We start from the raw sequence: 19591 nt of genomic DNA, 5'->3' as shown, positions 1-19591 counted from the left end.
ACCAATGTGAGGAATAGTAGGGATCATTGCAATAAAAAGTACCGAATCAAGGGAGATCACAGAATCATTAACTCTATCTGATGTGCAAATCTATTCCCTACTTTAACCATGCTAGTTTATGGTATATGGGCTAAAGATTAAATTTGCACATCAGGTGATCTCCCTTGTTTTATTGTAATGAACCCCACCATAACTTATGAAATTCCTATACACTTGCTAACTTATTTTGCAAGTAAAGTATATGCACATTGCATAGGCCACTACTGTTGAGTTTTGCTTATTTCAAGGCAACATTTAGTCAGCCATGCAGTTGATCAATTGAAAATCTCATAATAATATCAAGAGTTAATAATAGTACTCTACTATTATTAACTCTTGATAATATTATGTATTTTGTTTAGGCTTGACTGTACTCAACTGATATTGTCAAGGAACTGTGAAGAAAATATGAACTAGTCAGCATAATTTTGGTGGGAAAATCGTGATCCTTATTTAGTATTACCATGGTAAATAATTGAGTTCCTAGCAGTAAAGTTTTCTAATCCATGTACAGTAAGGTTAACTGTCTAAACAGGCCATTGGAATAATGCAAAAAATGCTTTATTTGGGTGTACAAAGTGTCCTACTTAATGTAGCCATCTGCTTAAGAAGGTCAGCCCAAGGGTGGTCAGAATAAAATTGTTGAACTGCACTGGTGATGATAGTACAACAACTTACGGTAAAAGCTCCAACATCTCAAAGCAAGTGTGGTAATGCCCATAGGACGCAACAACGTGTAGGGGTGTTTCCAGACTGAAATTCGTCTCCATTAAAAGCTCCCTTACCCCAGGTCTGAATAATATTTCCTTGCAAGTGGCAAGATCATCTGTATCACTGTATAAGTGAAGTATCGTATTCTTGTGGTTGTCAGTACTTGCAAGGTTAGATCCCTTTGTAATCAAATAATTGATTGTTTGTGCATTGTAATTGAAAGCACATTTTGCTACAAGTAGTGGTGTTTTCCCATCATTAGTTTTCTGGTCTATCATTACTTTTTCTACTTCAGGGTTTCGCTTAAACATCAGAACCAAAAGGTCATATCTTCCATATTTACAGGCTGTGTGTATGGGAGTATACCCATCATGATCAGCTTGTAACACTCTAGCATCATTATCCAGCAGTTCAGTCACTATTTCCACACTATCTGAAGCAACAGCATAATGGAGTGCAGTCTTCTTCTGGACATTTGTCTTGTTCACTTTCAGAGAACGGACTGTAACAAGTTCTCTAACAACTTCAACGTTTTGAGATTTGACAGCTAAAATCAGTGGTGTGTCTCCATGGACATTCTCAGAATTCACATCAGCACCTGTAACAAACCATATCACACACACACACACGCACGTAAATTTTAAAAATTGCAGATATGGGAAGGAAGGATTATACGTCTTATGGATCATCAAAGGACTAATGATTGTTTTGCTTAGCAGACCAAGCTATTGCCTATATCAAGACACACACATTGATAGCTAGGATTCTTGGTGGTCAGGATAAACACTCCACAATAATTACCTTACTAATTATTTCATCCAATAAAGAATCCTAGCACTGTGTGCCTTACCTGCACATGTCATTAGTAATAGGTGAAAATGAATGCAGTCCATATGATATTTAGGGTCTCTCTTGAAAAATCTTAGCAATAACAAAAAATTAATGACTTTATTATTACAAGTTTATTGACATCAACATCTAAATTATGAGCACTTAAAAGTCTGGGCTGCTTAGCATAGACTACTCATTCTTTATACCTCAAGGACCTAGTATAAATAAACTCTAATAAAACTTTAGCTTCCTATACCACGTGATGCACAAAGTCTGTTTGGCAAGATGATGCAGTGCTCACTTCTCATTGAACATTTTCTTGTTTCTGAACTTTAGTAGCTAGGCATCCTTATTGTGCAGCATGAGTAGCCTAATGTAGTCAGTTGTAGATCCTTTTTAGAGGCACTTGTAATTTCTAGTTGGTACAAACAACTTGTAAGGCATCACGATGGAAAAATCTGGATTGGCCATGCAAGACTACTTGCAGAGGCAAGTATAGAAACATTATGATTCCAAGAAAAGTTGGTTCCCCATGGGTCTCGGGTCCTTGGTCCCGAGTTCCACTGTTTATACAAACCCAATTTTTGGTGGAGGTATTATGTGATGGCAACCCCCCAAAGACTGTATGTATGGAATTTGTTGTATTTTCAAGTATATATAACTAAATCTGCCTAGACTCAAACCAAGAGTTAATAATAGTGGAGAGGAGAGTGTCTAACACAATACAGAGCCTCTATAAATGATTCAGTGTGATTCAAAGGAATTCTCTCAGACGTGTTAACAAGTACACACTGCCAGAAAAAGGAAATGTGATGATTGCACATGGGAAGAACAAAGAAATGTGATGATTAAAACAATCTTCACATATAGAATATACTACAAATCACAGAATTTGAATCATACTGAATCATTTGTAGAGGCTCTGTATTGTGTTGGACACTCTCCTCTCAATTATTAACTCTTGTTCAAACACTAGGCAAAAATAAAACAGGTAAGTAAAATTCTGGGATAATGGGAACCGGAAGGGGAACAACGGGAAGTGGGAATGGGCACAACCAATGGAAAATGCCTAATGAAGGTCATTGTGTCACCAGACCAATTATATCTGTAACATACCAAACTCCAAGAGAAGTTTCAACACTTGTATTCCAACTGGAAAGTCAGCCATAGATAAACGTGTGTTCAGTGTAACTGATAAGGCTACAGACGAAGACATTTGCTCATGTAAACTTGAATCTAAACCATAACTTTTTACTGCTAATATCAAAGGACTGTTCTGAAATTCATCTTTAGTAGCTGTCTTGAACAGACCTGTGTTATCAAGTAATTCACATACATAATTTAAGTTGACTACAGCTATATAATTACTTAAAATACACATGGTAAAGTATATATTTATCACTTACTGCTAGTTTGTGACAGTGAAATATTAAATGTGCAAGTATACTTAACATTTATATGTAAGTAATAAAAGCTTACTTGTGCCACAATCAAACAATTCTTCTATGATTTTGATCCTTTTGTTGACAATTGCAGCATGGAGCATATTATAACCACTTTCATCACATACTTCCAAGAAATTGCTAATAGGATAAAATGAGTCAGCAGCATGTCCAGCTTTGTTTAGCAGTAATTTTACAGATTCTAAATCTCCATTAGCAGCAGCCTGTAAGGATTTGATGTTAGTCAATTTAAAAGACAACAAAATATTGATATCAAATATTTAAGTAGCTTGCTTACTACATCTTATAGTCAATACAGTGATGAGGGATTTGGCTGATACAAATCCCTAAGTACATCCATGTTACAACTGTTATGTGGCAATTCCTATAGTTAGCTGACTTCCTTCTACTATACGTACATGGCTTGCAATTTGTATTCAATACAGCTGATTCCTGTTTCTATTTTGAGTGCGAAAGGGAACCCGGCATGACTATTGTACTGAACCATCAAGTATATTATGTTGTACTTGCCAAAGTGTGCGTGTTCTAGCGTGGTATGAAATAGCACCACCAGTGTGCAATACCTGCCAGGTTCTCCAGTGTTCATTAACTTTCTTAGCAAATGTAAGCTAAAGTGCTAGCTCTGTTGTTATATAGAAATTGTTCCCAAAGTGTATTTGTTACTTCAAGGCTAGTAGTCTTTGTTGGCTTAGACCACACTGAATGGAAAGTTCCCACTGTACCAAGCTCTGTTTGAATGTACTTCAGCATAGACATTTGTCTGTTCTGCGGCATTAAACTTTTTGTGTCTAGCTGTGCCAACTTTATTACATGTATATATGTACCAGCTTACAAAATAATATAATCCATAAATGTCAATATCAAGTGATGGCATGGACAGCCAAGAGTGTCTAAGCAAACAGTTGGCATTGCTGTGTGCATACAGTACTAATAAGTGAATAGATCCAAATTCAAAAACAAGAAAATCATTTACTTTCCTGCTATGCATGTTGTAATCATCCTACTTGTAGTAAGGTAGTTTTATTGGCACTTCAAGTACAGTATTGGCGAGATGGTCACAGCTGGATGGTGGTATGCTAGTCAAGTATGTGTTCCTTCTGGCTTTTTTGTTTCAACCAAGGTCATAATATCAATAATTTGGTATCATAAATTTCTGTTTCCTCTTCCCTACCTGCTACTAACACTACACAAACACAACTCAGTAGTGCTTGCTCTTATGAACAACTTTGTTCAAGGGTTCAATTTGTATTCTGTATGGTTTAGCTGCTAGGTACTTGTAGGTAGCTTTGAAGGTGTAAAATATTGGCTATCTTTGCATCTAAGTGACAAAATTATACAGCCTTATGTTTTATAGAAATCATTTTTACTCTTGGAGAAGTGAAATGTTTTTGACAACTTTGCAAATTGCAGAAACAAAATATATTATAATATGGAATGAATTCCTTCTGACTTACTTTGTACAGGCCCTTGCCAATACAGTGTATTTAGTAAAACTCTCCAAACATTTCTAAGGATAGACAAAGAGCCAGTAACCATTTGGCACTAGTCTTAAGTCCTGTGCGGTTTGTAGATTCGTAGGCATAGAATATGATACACACAATGTAACACCAGTTGAGACACTGGCCCATACACCTTTTTCAGTGACCAGGTTTGTGAGGTCAACCAGGTTGTACCCATTCACTGGACTACACTACTACTGGACTGGACTATTGGACTTTGTTCAAACACCCATTTCAACCATTAAAAGTGATTGGCAGGCTTTCAGCTTTCTCACAGGTCCCTAGTGAGATAGCATTTGCAGAATAAAACCATTTGCAGGCAAGAAGTTGATGTTTAAGTGCAGGTAAGATCTCAGATCCCAGCTATTGTGGCTCTTTTGGCGCATGCCTAGACTGCACGTTGCTGGGGATAAGTCACCACTGGGTCTGGGATTTTTCTGCATTCTTCATGTTTTAGCTACATGTTTCTGACTCCCTGTATCACAGGCTTTAAGCCTTCTCACAGGTCCCTAGTGTGATAGCATTATATGACCATTAATTACTTTTTAAACCATATTCACAGAGTTCTTAATGTCTTGTCTTGCATATTAGAGGCATCTAGTTTTAGTGGTCTATATAACGTATGAACTCATAATTAATGTATACTGTTAGATAGAGTATACATTGGGAGGTGTACCACTAGAATCAAGTGATATTGGCACAGTAAAGACCACAGCACCTAGCAAATTTAAACAGCAGTCTAATTTACAAGTAGCAAGCCTAAAGTTTTCACACCTACAAAAAAAGATATTTGCATCATTGGATGAAGAAGAATCCTCTTATGAAGTTCTACTTAGTGAACAGGAGTTACAGGAATGAACAAAATTCTGCATATAAAATAAAGAGAGAGTAAAAAGAAAGCCACTGGCATCACCAGACGATGAATTAGAGTGAGCCTCTGTCCCTGTCTGACTCTGTGCAATTGCATCATAGCCACACACTTTGTAATTACAAATAACTAAGTAAACAGTCTGACATGCTTCTGCTTCTGTATAGATTCCAGTAGACGTACAAACAGGTACAGTAATGCTTGAGGATGGAAAAACTGGAAAACATCCCAAAAATGGCAGGTCCCACGCAAATACATCAATGCTTGAAATTTTCAACTACTTGCAAGCACAATGATTCATCACAATAAATGCTCTGGCTTTTGGTACAGATGAAGATAAAAATTACCAGCAATTGGACATAGTTCATAGAGTGTCATGCAGTAAGAGTTGTTATCCAGTCAGTGTCAAGCATCGATCAGTAAGATTTGCTATCCAACATCAAGCAGCAAAATTTGTTATGCCAGAGTTTTTAACTTACAGCAGTGTTACAACTATGTTAAAATGGAAAACGTTACATCACAGAAGGAACATATTGAAATTAAATAGGTTGTATAAGATCCTACACAATTTAGTTGAGCTACTTACTTAGCACTACCAGAGATCATGAGTTTAAACTGTCCATCCCTTTTTCAAGAATTGACACTTACAAATTTAGCTTTTTTCCAACTACCATCTCTACATGGAACAAATTGCCAGTTCTAGTTGTAACAGCAGGGACAATTGACTCTTTTATTGATTTATTAGTTAAGTTGACATTGCACTACACTCATACACATGAGTTTTAGCAATTATAGTTTTCCATTTGTGTATCAGCTTTGTACATTATAAGAAAAATGTTCAAGAGAAGCTTAGAAGTTTATGTATTTTAAAATTTAAAACAAGGGTCACAAAAGTTTTTAGATGATACATTTGAAAATATGTGAAGGTACACAAAAATGGAGCGGCTTGTTGATGCCTCTAGTTATGACACAATGTTACATGATCATTGGAATGCTTGGGAAACTCCTTATGCAGGGGTGGATCCAGGAGCTGGCAAGGGGAGGGGCACAAACAGGCTAAGTTGGTAGGTAGTTGGGGAGAGCAGATTCTCTTGTTAGTTGCTGCATTTTTGAAGCAGCAAATAATCACCTCTTAGTAGTGTATTACTGTTGATTTTTGCCATTTTGGCCTTTGCAGATGGTTAAAAGCTATTTAAAAGGCTCTGAATGTCTTAATAACAGCAACACAATAATTATTTTTAGAGGCACTTAGTACGCACGAAGGTGCTGATTGACTATTTCACAGTTAGTTTGACTTTGGTTCGCTTTGGTTTAGGTGAATTTGTAATAAATACTATTAAATATGTATATTTTCATGAGTTTCATTAACTGATCTTGGCCTTAGTATTTACTAGAAGTATGGCTGGCTCCTCCACAAGGTCAGTGGGAGGGGGGGGGATATGCCCCAAATGCCCCATCCTGGATCCGCCATTGTTATGCTGGTGAAGGTGGTACTAAATTCTATGATTATTTTCTGCACTTTATGCAGATGTTGTCTGTCACTACATGTGCAAAGACCTTTGTGATGCTGTAGTCTCCTCCATCAATTTTTTAGCTTTGAATCACTAAAATTGCAATACCTAAGTAAATTATAAGAAAAGTCAATGGCCAGAGCTTGTGCAAAAACTGAAAATTTAATTAGATACACAACATAAAAATTATTTGTTTGTAATGAGAATAGAACCAGGTACTGACAGAAGTTCCCATGCGGTGCAGTCATACTGCAATGAAACACCACATATAGGCCATTTAAAGGTTAATGGACAATACGCTTGTAATTCCAACTGTCCGCAATGCATGGGTATCTCACAAAATCTGTGTTGCAACTGCACAAGTGAATGGCTAGTTTAATGCATTTTTTAAGTTGGTATGTTCAGTTGGCTCACATGACAGTATTAGCCATGAGTGGAATGTCAGCAGGAAGAGGACACAAAAAGAACCAGCTGCAGAGACAGAAATCTAAAGTGTACAGGCTTTCCCTGATACTATTATTGCATCACCACCTACATTAGCAGCAACATCAGGACTTCATCACATGTAAGCAGAGATCACTTCTACACCCATCTGCTGTACATTGTCAATCACACTAGACAACATTCTAACATCCAATATACCAGCAGTTCAATCAACCAAAAGTAGCCCTATTCCACATTTTACAGACTCAAACTTCTTTAGCCCCACTTGCACAGTAACCACCCTGGTATTCCTGGTATTCATCAACTGTATTTTCATCATTTAGCAACTATATATTTGTATCCATTTGCACATGCAGCAAATTTCTTCAGTTGCTATGATTCAAGTAATTTACTGATTTTATTCAAGTAATTGATTTAATTTTCTTCTTAATGTAATTATAATTTAATGTCAATGCAATATAAATTACTTCGTTGTCACCTCCTATCGCAACATGCAGGGGTAAGAGCACTCTAATCATAAATACAATCATACAGTATGACAGTACTTGATAATAAGGAACAATGAAAGTTTGGGCTTTTCTGGCCAAAAATATTGCCCTAAACCAGCCTTATAATACATTCATGATGCCTTGACAGTATTGGTTAGGTATATAAACCAAGCCCAAAAGTGCCTTCAGTATGACCTGACACAGGCTACTACAATTTTTTTTTACTTTGCTGGTCCACTACATTTCATTCCAATCTGCATTCCATGTTTTACAACATCCCTTCTGGTCAGCAAAAACATTTACATAATGTCTAGCATGGCCTAGACAATATTGCACATGCACCAACACATAATCATAAATTCACAGGGCTTTGTGTGAAAAGGAAATGGTTTATAGAAATTCATAGCAATGAATAACAATATTGTCTGGACACTTCAGCATGTTCTTATTCCCCTTGTGCCCAGCAGGGCTTACACTAATAGCACAAACATAATCAGGTGAGTGGTGACAATGCTAATTTCTTGGGCCTGAAGTGCAATCCAGCAAAAATATTGGTCGGCTAATTAAAATTAAGGAGTGCATAACAGTAGTGATTCTAGCGAAAAGCCATTCGAAAATGCCTAGGGATAAAGTTAAACTTAATTAGAAAAGGGTAATTTATTAGAGATGATCTCTTCTTATCATACAACTTGTATAGTAGGGATCATGGAAGTTTGGACTTTCTTGTCCTTCAATACCATAGATATACAATCTATGTCAATACTTACCCAAACACAGCCTTAAATTTTCCTTCAAAACAGCTTTGCAGTATTGATTAAGAATAAACAACCCAAAAAATGCCTTCAGAGCAGGCCTTAAACCCTTCCACCACATAGGCTTTATTTTTTCACTACAGGTATTTGATGTCACTTCGGCCTGAGACATGCCTTTCCCTAGCCACAGTAGCTACAGTGCATGCATCATGGACTTACTTTTGTCCTCCTTTGTGTTCCATTTCTTTCTCCCTGCCTTGAAGGTGTTAATTGGTGGTAACGTGCAGTGGCTTCAGTGCAAGCTGGCTGTTACAAGGATCATCCATAATTTCTGATTGATCAATTGCAGAGGCACTTCTCATTTTGTTCGTGAAATCGCAACAACAACGTTATCCAGTAATTGATAGTCGGGGCATATGGTATGTCAGGAGCTTATAAGTGCCAAAGGCGCAAATTACTGCTCTCTCTATAAGGACATGTGGCTGCAAAGGCATTTCACAAGACAGAACACAGCTATATCTTGAGTGTCACGCTCCTTTGCACCTTGCGGCACTTATGAGCTTCTGGTTATGTCTTGCTGTACCATTCTTTCATTTGTTGCAGTACACAATGGTTCACTAGTTAAGGAAAAAATAGCCATGACTAAAGTAGGGATTAATTGTCCACTAGTATAGCTGTAGGTGTAGATTAGCTCTCTTGTTTCCTTACTTTTTATATCTATGATCCATACTCAAAAATGAAATTCTAATTTTTCCTTATACTTGTCTAGTATTAGTAGAGGATAGCAGTGAAACAACAAGTCATGGTTCACAAGTGGACCTAAACTCATCGCAAAGAACCACTAGATGGTTATTTTGAGTTGCAGGATGCTTCAGTTTCAGGTAATTTTTGTAGGGTTCCAACAATAAAATAAAATTATAGTAGCTATTACAACACAGCTATATGTGGGAAAATTCCTATCATGCTAATGTAGGGATTTCCCACATACTAGAGCTATCACCATTCATATATCTTGTTTCAATACTTTTTATTGCTGAACTCTACTTCGATCATTTTAAAATTAATAGAGAGGCTAAAGGTGCAAAATCATCTTATCACCAGTTTTGTTGTGTGCAGAACATGCACAGTCAATCCTTCTTATAGACACGTTGTGCACAAATCTGCACAACATAACCAACCGAAAATCATTATACGTGTATATGGAGACAGAATATCTCAATTAGTTGCAGTTCCATGCATACATGTATTTCATTATAATTGATTCCGCATGCTAGTTAGATGGACTTTCTGCTAAATGCGGCTTGTCAAATTTGATCTTACACATGCAGTATGTATGCTGTGGTAAAACTAGTTGATATCACATCATAATGTCAGGTACACTGCACTGGCATTATAGGGTGCCCTAACATTAGGGAATCATTATTTTTATTTTTTGTTTTATGTCACCGCCTGCATCAATTTTTTAAGTACCCGCATTGTAGATCACATGAATGCACTATTTTATGACAGAGGGAGGCACAGGATGACCAAATGTTAAAATAAATGTATTAGGCTGTGCATACAAAGACTGAGTAAACACTGAAGTTTACCGGCAAACATGCGGCACGAAGCAGATATATAGTACAAATAGAGAAGATACAGAGAAGAGCCACAAAATTGGTCCAGGATCTTCAAAACTGCACATACAATGATCGCCTTACTGCTTTAAACTTGCCATCACTAAAATACTGTAGACTGCGTGGAGATATGATAATGTTCTACCAGCTATTACAAGCCATTTCAGTCTAGATACATCAGACTTGTTTACTACTACAACTTTATCAACAACTAGGGGTCACAATTACAAGTTATTTAAACCTCAAGCAACATCAAGAGTGAGATCTACTTTTTCCACTGTACGAGCCACCAATGACTGGAACAGTTTATCCAATCACATAGTTAATGCACCCACACTTAATGATTTTTAAAAAATTTCTCAACAGTAGCTGGTCTACTTTATTGTATGATTACTAATTAGTTAATTATTTTGTATGAGTTTTTGCTATAGAGCGGTTGCACAAATAATTACATTAGACGCGCTTTAAAAAACGTGTGGCAAGAATACATTGCCACAATGCATGAAAATTGCGTATTCGATTCTACTGCCACAACGCAAGTACGGATAGCTTAGATACTACAGTGTTACATTCACCCATTATAAGGTATTAATATACTAGAAGGATGAGAGCGTAGCTGGTCTAGTTTCTGACATCACGATAAAATTCCGCTTTTTGCTAGTACGCTCACGAAGCCAGATGCCTATTCACGTTTAGCAATGTGTTAAAACAGTTTTTCTGAAACAATTATGAAGAAAGAAAGCAGCTTAGCCTCGCCATTCCAACTTACGGGTGGACCTGTTTCGAAAATGCGTGGGCGAATATACTTTATTTTCGCCATGTAGCCACAAAGCAGACCGGCTTTGCTCTCACTACTCTAGTATGTTAGTACCTGGTAACAGATGATTATCAACACCGACGCAGTTTGGCTGTTAGGCACTCTACAATAACAGGAAAATGAAACACGCAATTTTCCCAGCACCTGGCTGCACACATGCCACACGTTTCAGTTGAACGCCGCACCTGTGACGTCACATGCAACCACTCTATGTAATTGCAAATTTGTTATGTACAGATCAGGCTTTACAGGCTCCTTGAGCCTTCTTCACCTGTAACACAAATACTAATACCAGTCAAAAAAAAAAAAAATATATATATATATATACATAGTCTCGCGTGACCAGACCCTTTCCGCGCAGCCGCTTATCGATTGGAGATTATAAGCGGCGCGCTACAAGCCGCTTATACCCCGAGATATTGCCTAAATATTTCGAGGGGCAAATCTTTCGCGGTTGAGCAACGTTGCTAAAAATAACGGATTTGAAGTATTAGACTATATGGAGGTCTAAATATTTTAAGGCTAAAATTTTCGCTGATAACCCCCAAAACCGCGAAGTTTCCCCCCTCAGTAAACTCCAATCCTGCGCGGAAAGGGTCTGGCCACACGAGACTAGATAGCTAACCTTTATTCCATATTTAGCGAAGAGATTTGTGATCAAAGATTGTCGTTCATTTCTAGGTTGAGGCAGCGTAGAAGACAGCTGTTCTTCATCGGTGATTAACGGAGATGGCTGATCTCCTGTAAAAATGCGGCAATCTAAGCTCTCGAAGGTTTCAGTCCTTCTCTGGGTCATTTTGTAGCCTCTGCGTGAAAATACTTCCCGTATGGAAACTTACAACTGTCGAGACATTATTAAGATCACTTCGCCAACAAGGCCTCGAGCAAAAAGTAACTTGAGGGGAAACGAACCGGCTATGTTTTTATACCTTTTCGGTATAAAAAGCGGGCGGAGGCTGAATGTAACATATAATTGCTTTTGCGGAAATGACGTCACGTGTTAGTCAGGCACATTTTGCTTCAAGGCGCCTTAGCCAAATACTGTAAGGGAAATGAATGCACTATATATGTTATTGCTACAGTCATGCACGTTTTATATAGTGAATATAGAACTTTATGCTATAACTAGCTAGCTAGCTATAGTTATGCCTACTAGTTACTCTTATAGCATATTCCTTTCAGTGTAGGGGAAGAAAAAAACTGCACTTCCAATAATTCTGTGGCCATTTCAGCTTAGTTCCATCAGTCTGTTACTCGAACAGTATAGACAGAATGTGTCTACTCAATAAGTATCATATAGCTACAGCTATATGGTAAAAAAATGGAAAAGTGTGAATACTATAATAACTATATAATTATTGTAAATTTATGGACAGTTATTCCTAGTTACTAGGATGTAAATAATCATTTATACTAGGTACTTTATTTATTAAAAGTATATTGCATAACTTAGTTACACAAGTACTGACTAACTCGGTAATGCTGGCTACAACTTTAAACAGGCTGTATAGGACCATGCAGGTGTCACACAGATTTTCAGCAGCTATAAAGCCTTAATAAATAAATAAATAAACTAAGGGGTAATTTGAGATAAAGTCACTCTCTAGAGTTCCGATGGATACATATACATGAAATTGACAAGGAGAAAACATCCTGACTACCTGACAGACTCCTGTAAGCATTCGAGCACTAATCGGATGGCCGCAGGTTTGAGGCTGCTCAGGTCCAGTCATGGATTTTTTCTCCTTTCTGCACAACATACTTTCTGTAACAACTTTAAACAGGCTGTATGACCAGGTGTCTACAGACCTTCAGCACTTGTGCTGTAAAGCCTTAATAAAAAAAATACACAACTGATAAAAATATAGCGTCTAAGTACAGTAGAGCAAACATAACTGCAGTGTTTGTGGTGTCAAACACATGGTCATGTGTGGCACATGCAGTCACTACCCACACTCCATGTTCATAAATAGTAACTAATGAATGCTATATGACCATGAATGTGATTTGTATTGCATATATTTCCCACTCATGCAAGTATATAAACAGCTGCTCTGTTCAATACTAAATTATGAATATACATGTAGCTATACATATACCAAAATTAAAACTCTTCACAGAGGTGGCTATACTTTTCATTTAAGACTACATGCTTAATCTCCGCCTATATAGGTCTCAGGATTAATTCTCTGGGGAGCCATTACTCTAACCACTATTTGTATTATGTTCATATATAGTTTGAAACAAAATTAAGTGCAGCCACTCTTTATTTGGACTAAGAGTGTAGGAGGACGATGTCTAGCTCTACCTCTCTTGCTGTAATGGAAGGAAAGAGTACCGTACCAGCTTGACTGTTGATTTCAAAGCCATTAATGGTATCTTGGAGAATCTCAGGAAATTCTATACTTTAAGGTAAGCTCATGCAGTTCCATCAAACTTTTATCCAGGTACTACACTTTTCAGAATGTTATATATATCATAAACTTATACATAGAGGGTGCATGACAGTCGTGTAAAACTTACTTTTTACATTTCTATATATATAAACTAAAATTTTCATGGAAAGATAAGTGGCAAAATGGCAATGTTACATTTCTACTATTTCTTTCAGTTGCAACTACCAGAAGCTGAAGAAATTTTGTATTAACAACTTTTTTGTTATAATTATGTCCCCAGCCCTCCCCTTCACTAAAATAAAGTTATAAATAATTAACAAATAGTGGAAGTGCATACTATTTAAACCTCTAGCCTCAAAATGACACAAAAATTTTACAATATTTGTACCAGCTATGTTGATTTGATAACTGTAATCATCATGACTGGGTAAGTAGAATTTGAGGAAAACAGAAATGGGAAGTGGAAATGAGCCATGTAAAATGCTTGATGAAGATCATCATGCAATATACAAGTTGGATAGGTTGCACAATGCTTCTTTGCGGATCCTTCCACTAAAATAATCGTAACACTCTAATATAGAGCAGCCAACTACATTATAATACTCTAATAGAGCAGTCAAGAACGATTTTTTGAATTATCCCACCAGGGACCCACATTGATGGCCTCTGAATTGATGGGCTATAGCTGTCATAGATATAAGTCATCAATATTGAAAGTTAGCTACTCTCTCAAAACCATACAATAAAGGAAGTGGTTACTGAACTGAAAGTTTTTTATTGTGGATGACACAAATTAACTGACAGCTATCCATCATTTAAGCACACTATTATAGTTGTATATGCTAGGGTTGGTATGCCCTGAGTATTTGACTTTATAGGGTGAACTAAGTATTCAATTTTAGGGCATGCGTTAGTTGCCTGGAGTATTCAAGTTTAGGGCACATGACAAGTAGTATTAGCGTTAGGGTCAGGTTCAGCTTTAGTTTCTTCTTCAGGTTAAGTTCTTCTTACTATATACAGCATACTTCTTGAGTTACATATATAAGATAGAAAAGTAAGGGAGTTTGGGAGCTAGCAGCAGTAGCACAACTGGTAGCACACAGAACTATTTATCACACAGCCTGGATGCCATACTTATTTGTTCTAGTAACCTTTTTTTGTCTAAGTTTTACTGTTGTTCAATAGCTGGTATGTTATTGAACCGACTTTCGGTTCAATAACCAACCACTACATTAATGTTTACAAAGGAGATGCAGAAAATTGTACCTGGAACCTCAGGGAAAAGTCACATAATGATTGTGAATAGTATAACAGACTGAATATAGTATGTACACATGAGCTGAGCCCTCAAAAACATTTAATAACTCATGGATGGAATTATATGTTACTGAAATTTGGCTCAGTCATTTATATTAAATAAAAATGTTTCTATATCAATTTAACGGTTTTCATTTAAGGTGTAAATATCAAAAATAATCTCTCCTAAATTTTAAATCAACAGTGTATATAGGTCATAAGATATGTATGACATTGCTGAATCCCACAGAAGGAACAACTTGCATTCTCACATAGATAATGTATGGGAAAAATACAAATTTTAAAGTGTCATATCTCATGACCTATATAGTGGAACCTCTATTTAACGGACATTTTAGGACCAACTGATTTGTACTGTCATAAGGAGGTTGTCCTCTTTCAGAAGTAAAATTGCATTGTAAAGGTCTATAGGGACCTCAGAAACTGTCTTTTATATGTACAGTGTCCTTTACAGGGGAGTCCTTTAAAAGAGAATATGTTATCCTTTTAAAAATTGGAGAAGCTACTTCAGACATTTACACCTACAAATAACAGAAAATTCAGGGGTAACAGTTTATTAACGGTTATTTTTTCCTTAGGCTACTCCAAGGAGATCCATTTCATTTACCTTAGGCTACTTCAAGGAAATCCATTTCATTGACCTCAAAAATGCTAGCAGTGAGCAGTTCATTATGGCAAGCTATTGCTCAATTCATAACCTATACAACAGTTATAAGAGGTGAGAATACAGTATACAGTGTGTTAATTAAACTAAGAGCATGAATACAGTAAAAACTCAACGTTTTATGATCCTGAATATGGTTATTGGTAAATATAGAAAAGTACCTGAGCGCAACTGCAGACAATCGCACGTTAAATAACGAATATTGTACAATAGGAAATATATATTGATGAAAAGAAAATCTAATCCAAAACAGCCAAGCTGTAAAAAAAGTGTGCGGCCCTCAGAAAGGCTATGGTGAAAAAAGGTGTGAAATCCAAGGTGGCGGCCAAGAAATGGCTGTGATGGTAGGTTAATGGTAAAAATTTTAATAATGACAATTCAGGTAAATTTTGTGAAGCGGCACAAAAATTCACCTGAATTGTCGTTATTAAAATTTCCTTGCCTATTCTCACCTCGTCAAATAAGGTTACAGGATACTGAGCGACTGTCAAACAAAAATTTTATTACGTAATTAATGCAGGCTTGGTGTTGTTGTGTTGTGTATCAGCTGGTAACAGGCTTAAATTGTTGGAAGAATCATAGCGTACTGACTGGACAGGTACAAGGTACAAGAAAACACACGTAACAGTACAAGATAACATAGATACAACACACTTAGCAACTGGCGCACCTGTAAGCGCATGCGTAGTTTTGCTGACTAATGGCGATATTTTCCTGAACCAAAAATCAGGACTGTCAAACTAGTTGTTAACATTTTGTATAAACAGACTACTAGTTTGGCTTCTTGTCTAGGTCCTGACGGAGCCATTTATTAGAAATAATGTTTATAGTGCTGGTGATATCAATTTAAAAATTAATTTTGTGATCACAGTGTCTTGCTTTAGGCCATATTTCAGCAACTATACACATTATTCACAAATCCTCTTGTCAGTCCCACAAGTGATGTTCTTCAAACCTTAGAATTGTTAGTAAGTTCTCATGGTTCTTCATTGGTCTGATTTTTGGTTCATAGTTTTCACTAATTGGCATGGGGACAACTCATGTTTCCATAACAACATTTGAATTCCATGTCGATTAATGAGAAGTGAAGAATGTATAAATATTTGATAACAATGCATTAAGAAAAATCAAACCCCTAATCATGAAAAATGATTGATAGTGTACATGTGGGTTTACAGTATCCCGTAACCTTAAGAGTACAGGTTTTGCCTTCAACTTCTCCATTTTCGTCAACATTTTATTCGTCAAATCTGCTGAAGTCTGAATTCGTCAAATTTTTTTGACGTCAAAATTTCCTTGCGTACGGTAGTTCCTCCACAGACATTAGAGGCGCGTAAGCGCTTACGCACCTCTAATATTTATGGTTCCTCGAAATATTTAAGGCGCCCACTTACGGAGATATGGCATCACTTACGCTCTTCACTAGTTTGGTGAAGACTCTACCATGTCAGGATATCTTCCTACCCCATCGCAGGGGAATGTGAGCTTTCTACTCCGCTCTCCTTTTGAGACATGTTCATGTGATCATAGTACAGTATAGAGCTCTTTCAGCACGTGAGCAAAATTACGTATTCTAAAAGGGTCGCCCACGCGTAGGTAGTACTGGTGCACAAGGTAACGATGGTGATTTGTGCGTTTGTTGGTTGTTCGATGCGGTCAGACCGAGACAAGGGGATTTCCTTTTATAGAATCCCTGCAGTTAGAAGGAAAAGTTCTAGACGCAAGTTGGAGCTGTCGATAAGGCGGAGAGCTGGGTATGTGGCAGCATAGATATTAGAGTACACTCTAATATCTATGGTGGCAGCTATTTCCAGAGAGGACCTAGACGTTAAAGCGTTAGGAAAGTATCGAGTCTGCTCTTGTCACTTCCTATCTGGTAAACCTGCAGCTCTTAAGGATGACACTGACATAGACTGGTTACCTACAATTAACCTTGGCCATTCTAAAAGGGCCACCCGTGATTCTGCTGAGCAAGCTGTAATGCGTGTGATGCGTCATGAAAGAGCGAGAAGGAGGAGAGACATGCAGCGAGCCAAACAACAGCAGGATATAGAGTTATCACACCAGCTTGACATTTTCGTTGCGAATGAGATTGACGACGCCATAAAGGAAGAAGTTGAGTCAATTATCCATGAATTCACCGTAGCTGAAGATGCTACACATGCTGTTGCAGAACAACTTCTTGAGGAAGCAGTCGTATCAGTCAGCAGTGAAGTTGGTCGTGAACAAATTGAATTAGCCATTCTTGAATCAGCAGCAGGCAAATGTAACTGTGCTGATACGGTGAAGGTTTTGAAGGAAGAGTTGGCAGCTTGCTACACAAAGATAAACAAGTTGTCCAATGAGATTGCAGTATTGCAGCAACATGTGTGTTCGGCGGTGCCATTCAATGAACAGTCACTTGTAGATGACGCCTGTGTGCAGTTTTATACTGGATTACCCAATTTATATATTGTCAAGACAGTACTTGATCATGTGCACAAGACAATGGCAAGAGAAAGGGCCACCAAGCTGTCCTCCTTTCAAGAATTTATGTGTGTCTTGCTAAAGCTTCGTTTAAACAGTCCTCTACAAGATTTAGCATATCGCTTTCAAGTCTCTCTATCAACTGTGTCCAGAATTCTCTCCAAATGGCTTGTGCAGATGGATATCAGATTGCAAAAGCTAATTGTCTGGCCAGACCGTGATAGTCTACGCAAAACAATGCCAAAATGCTTCCAGACAGCATTTGGTAAATCAGTAGCAATTATCATTGATTGTTTTGAGGTTTTTATTGAACGCCCCTCCAATTTAGAGGCTCGTGCTGTTACTTGGTCTAACTATAAGCACAAAAATACAGCAAAAATTTTGCTAGGAATTGTTCCTCAGGGTGTGGTGGCTTTTGTTTCAGATGCATGGGGTGGCCGTGTGAGTGACAAATACTTGACTGAACATTGTGGATTATTATCTAAACTGCTTCCTGGTGACATTGTATTAGCCGACCGTGGCTTTGATATTGCTGAGTCAGTTGGTGTCATGCAAGCACGTCTACATATTCCTGCATTTACAAAAGGGAAGGATCAGTTAAGTGCACTTGAGGTTGAACAAACAAGGAGTATAGCCAATGTGCGTATCCATGTGGAGAGGGTGATAGGTCTGGTGAGACAGAAATACTCGATTCTTCAGAGTACAATCCCCATTCACTTTGTAAAGTGTAGACATGGAGAAGATATCCCATTAATTGACAGAATTGTTCGTGTAAGCTGTGCACTCACAAATATTTGTAATTCAGTAGTCCCACTTGATTAGATAATTTACAAACATGTATTGTATAATAATTATTATATATGCAAATCATGTATGTATAATACATCTCATACCACAACTGAGTCAATTAAGTTTCCAATAGTTGCTGTAGTTTGGAGCAGTCAGAACAGTACCATTTTCCTTTAGGAACACAAGACAAATCAAGGCACCTCACATGGAACCATTCTATCAGGCAGTCCGGATTGTCACAAGCAATCATTAGTCCTTCTTCTGGACCATGACAGTAGCAGAAGGTTTGCTCCTCTATACTGATATAGTTGTTGCTACTTGGTTCACCACTACTTGGCAGCTCACTATCTATTGAACCAGAAGTACTGATGTTGTCCCTGGTGAACCAATTACCCAAGATCTCTGGTAACAGGCATGACCTAAAAAAATACTCTGCTTTTCTCTTGTTCTCTTCCCAAAATGTTTGTTGTCTAGTAATCCGTTCAATGTGCAAGCCTTGCATTTCATCCTCAGCAAATGTGCAGACACAAAAGGATGAATAATCAACGTCACAGATGAACATTTGTGTCTGAACTTGATAAAAGTATGCATGTGTACAATCCAACTTGATCAATCCATCTCTTTCCTTCAGGCAAAACCCTTTATCTTGAACAGCATCTTGAATTGTTTCATAACGATGGGAGTAGGGACACTTGATTTCAAGAATTCCCTTACCACAGCAACTACAATCTAAAATGGCATCAGGTGAGGCACCCATGTAGGGCCACTTGGGATTAATAACAAGCCCACTGTTTGTAATGTGAAGATTCACATGGTGATGTTTTTGAGCTCTAAGGTAAATTTCTTGGGCTATTCTCTCTTGTTTGCTTCCCCATGCAGTTTGTTTACTATCAAAACTAAACTCTTCTGGATAACAGATG

The 19591-nt window shown here is 37.4% G+C and overlaps 2 protein-coding genes across 6 annotated transcripts in view; one reads left to right on the top strand and one right to left on the bottom strand.

The window, feature by feature from the left end:
- LOC136237992 (transient receptor potential cation channel subfamily A member 1-like) overlaps window positions 1-16967 on the bottom strand; it is a 52908-nt gene extending 35941 nt beyond the window's left edge. Inside the window, exons 1-5 of one of the 5 annotated variants that reach the window (XM_066028288.1) lie at window positions 16831-16967; window positions 15360-15450; window positions 3061-3247; window positions 2698-2892; window positions 718-1348 (exon numbers count right to left, since the gene is read on the bottom strand). In XM_066028288.1, the coding sequence (XP_065884360.1) occupies window positions 718-1348; window positions 2698-2892; window positions 3061-3127 (893 nt within the window). In that variant the 5' untranslated portion in view covers window positions 3128-3247; window positions 15360-15450; window positions 16831-16967. Of the gene's footprint in view, window positions 1-717; window positions 1349-2697; window positions 2893-3060; window positions 3248-8825; window positions 9565-11664; window positions 11985-15359; window positions 15451-16810 lie in introns of those variants that run through there. The other 4 variants (XM_066028289.1, XM_066028290.1, XM_066028287.1 and 1 more) reach the window with 4 other exon arrangements.
- A 243-nt stretch (window positions 16968-17210) lies between these two features.
- Window positions 17211-18704, top strand: LOC136237658 (uncharacterized). The gene has a single exon (XM_066027877.1). It carries the CDS (start codon window positions 17211-17213, stop codon window positions 18702-18704), a length of 1494 nt encoding a protein of 497 aa, XP_065883949.1.
- Window positions 18705-19591: the final 887 nt, after the last annotated feature.

The sequence above is a fragment of the Dysidea avara genome, chromosome 11, assembly GCF_963678975.1.
Source record: "Dysidea avara chromosome 11, odDysAvar1.4, whole genome shotgun sequence".
NCBI lineage: Eukaryota > Metazoa > Porifera > Demospongiae > Dictyoceratida > Dysideidae > Dysidea > Dysidea avara.
Note: the sequence above shows the minus strand (reverse complement) of the source record. Positions and strands in the feature narration are given on the sequence as shown.

What these genes read in the sequence shown, in the direction of transcription:
- LOC136237658 (XM_066027877.1), top strand. Translation starts at nt 17,211, where the DNA reads ATGGTGGCAGCTATTTCCAGAGAGGACCTAGACGTTAAAGCGTTAGGA.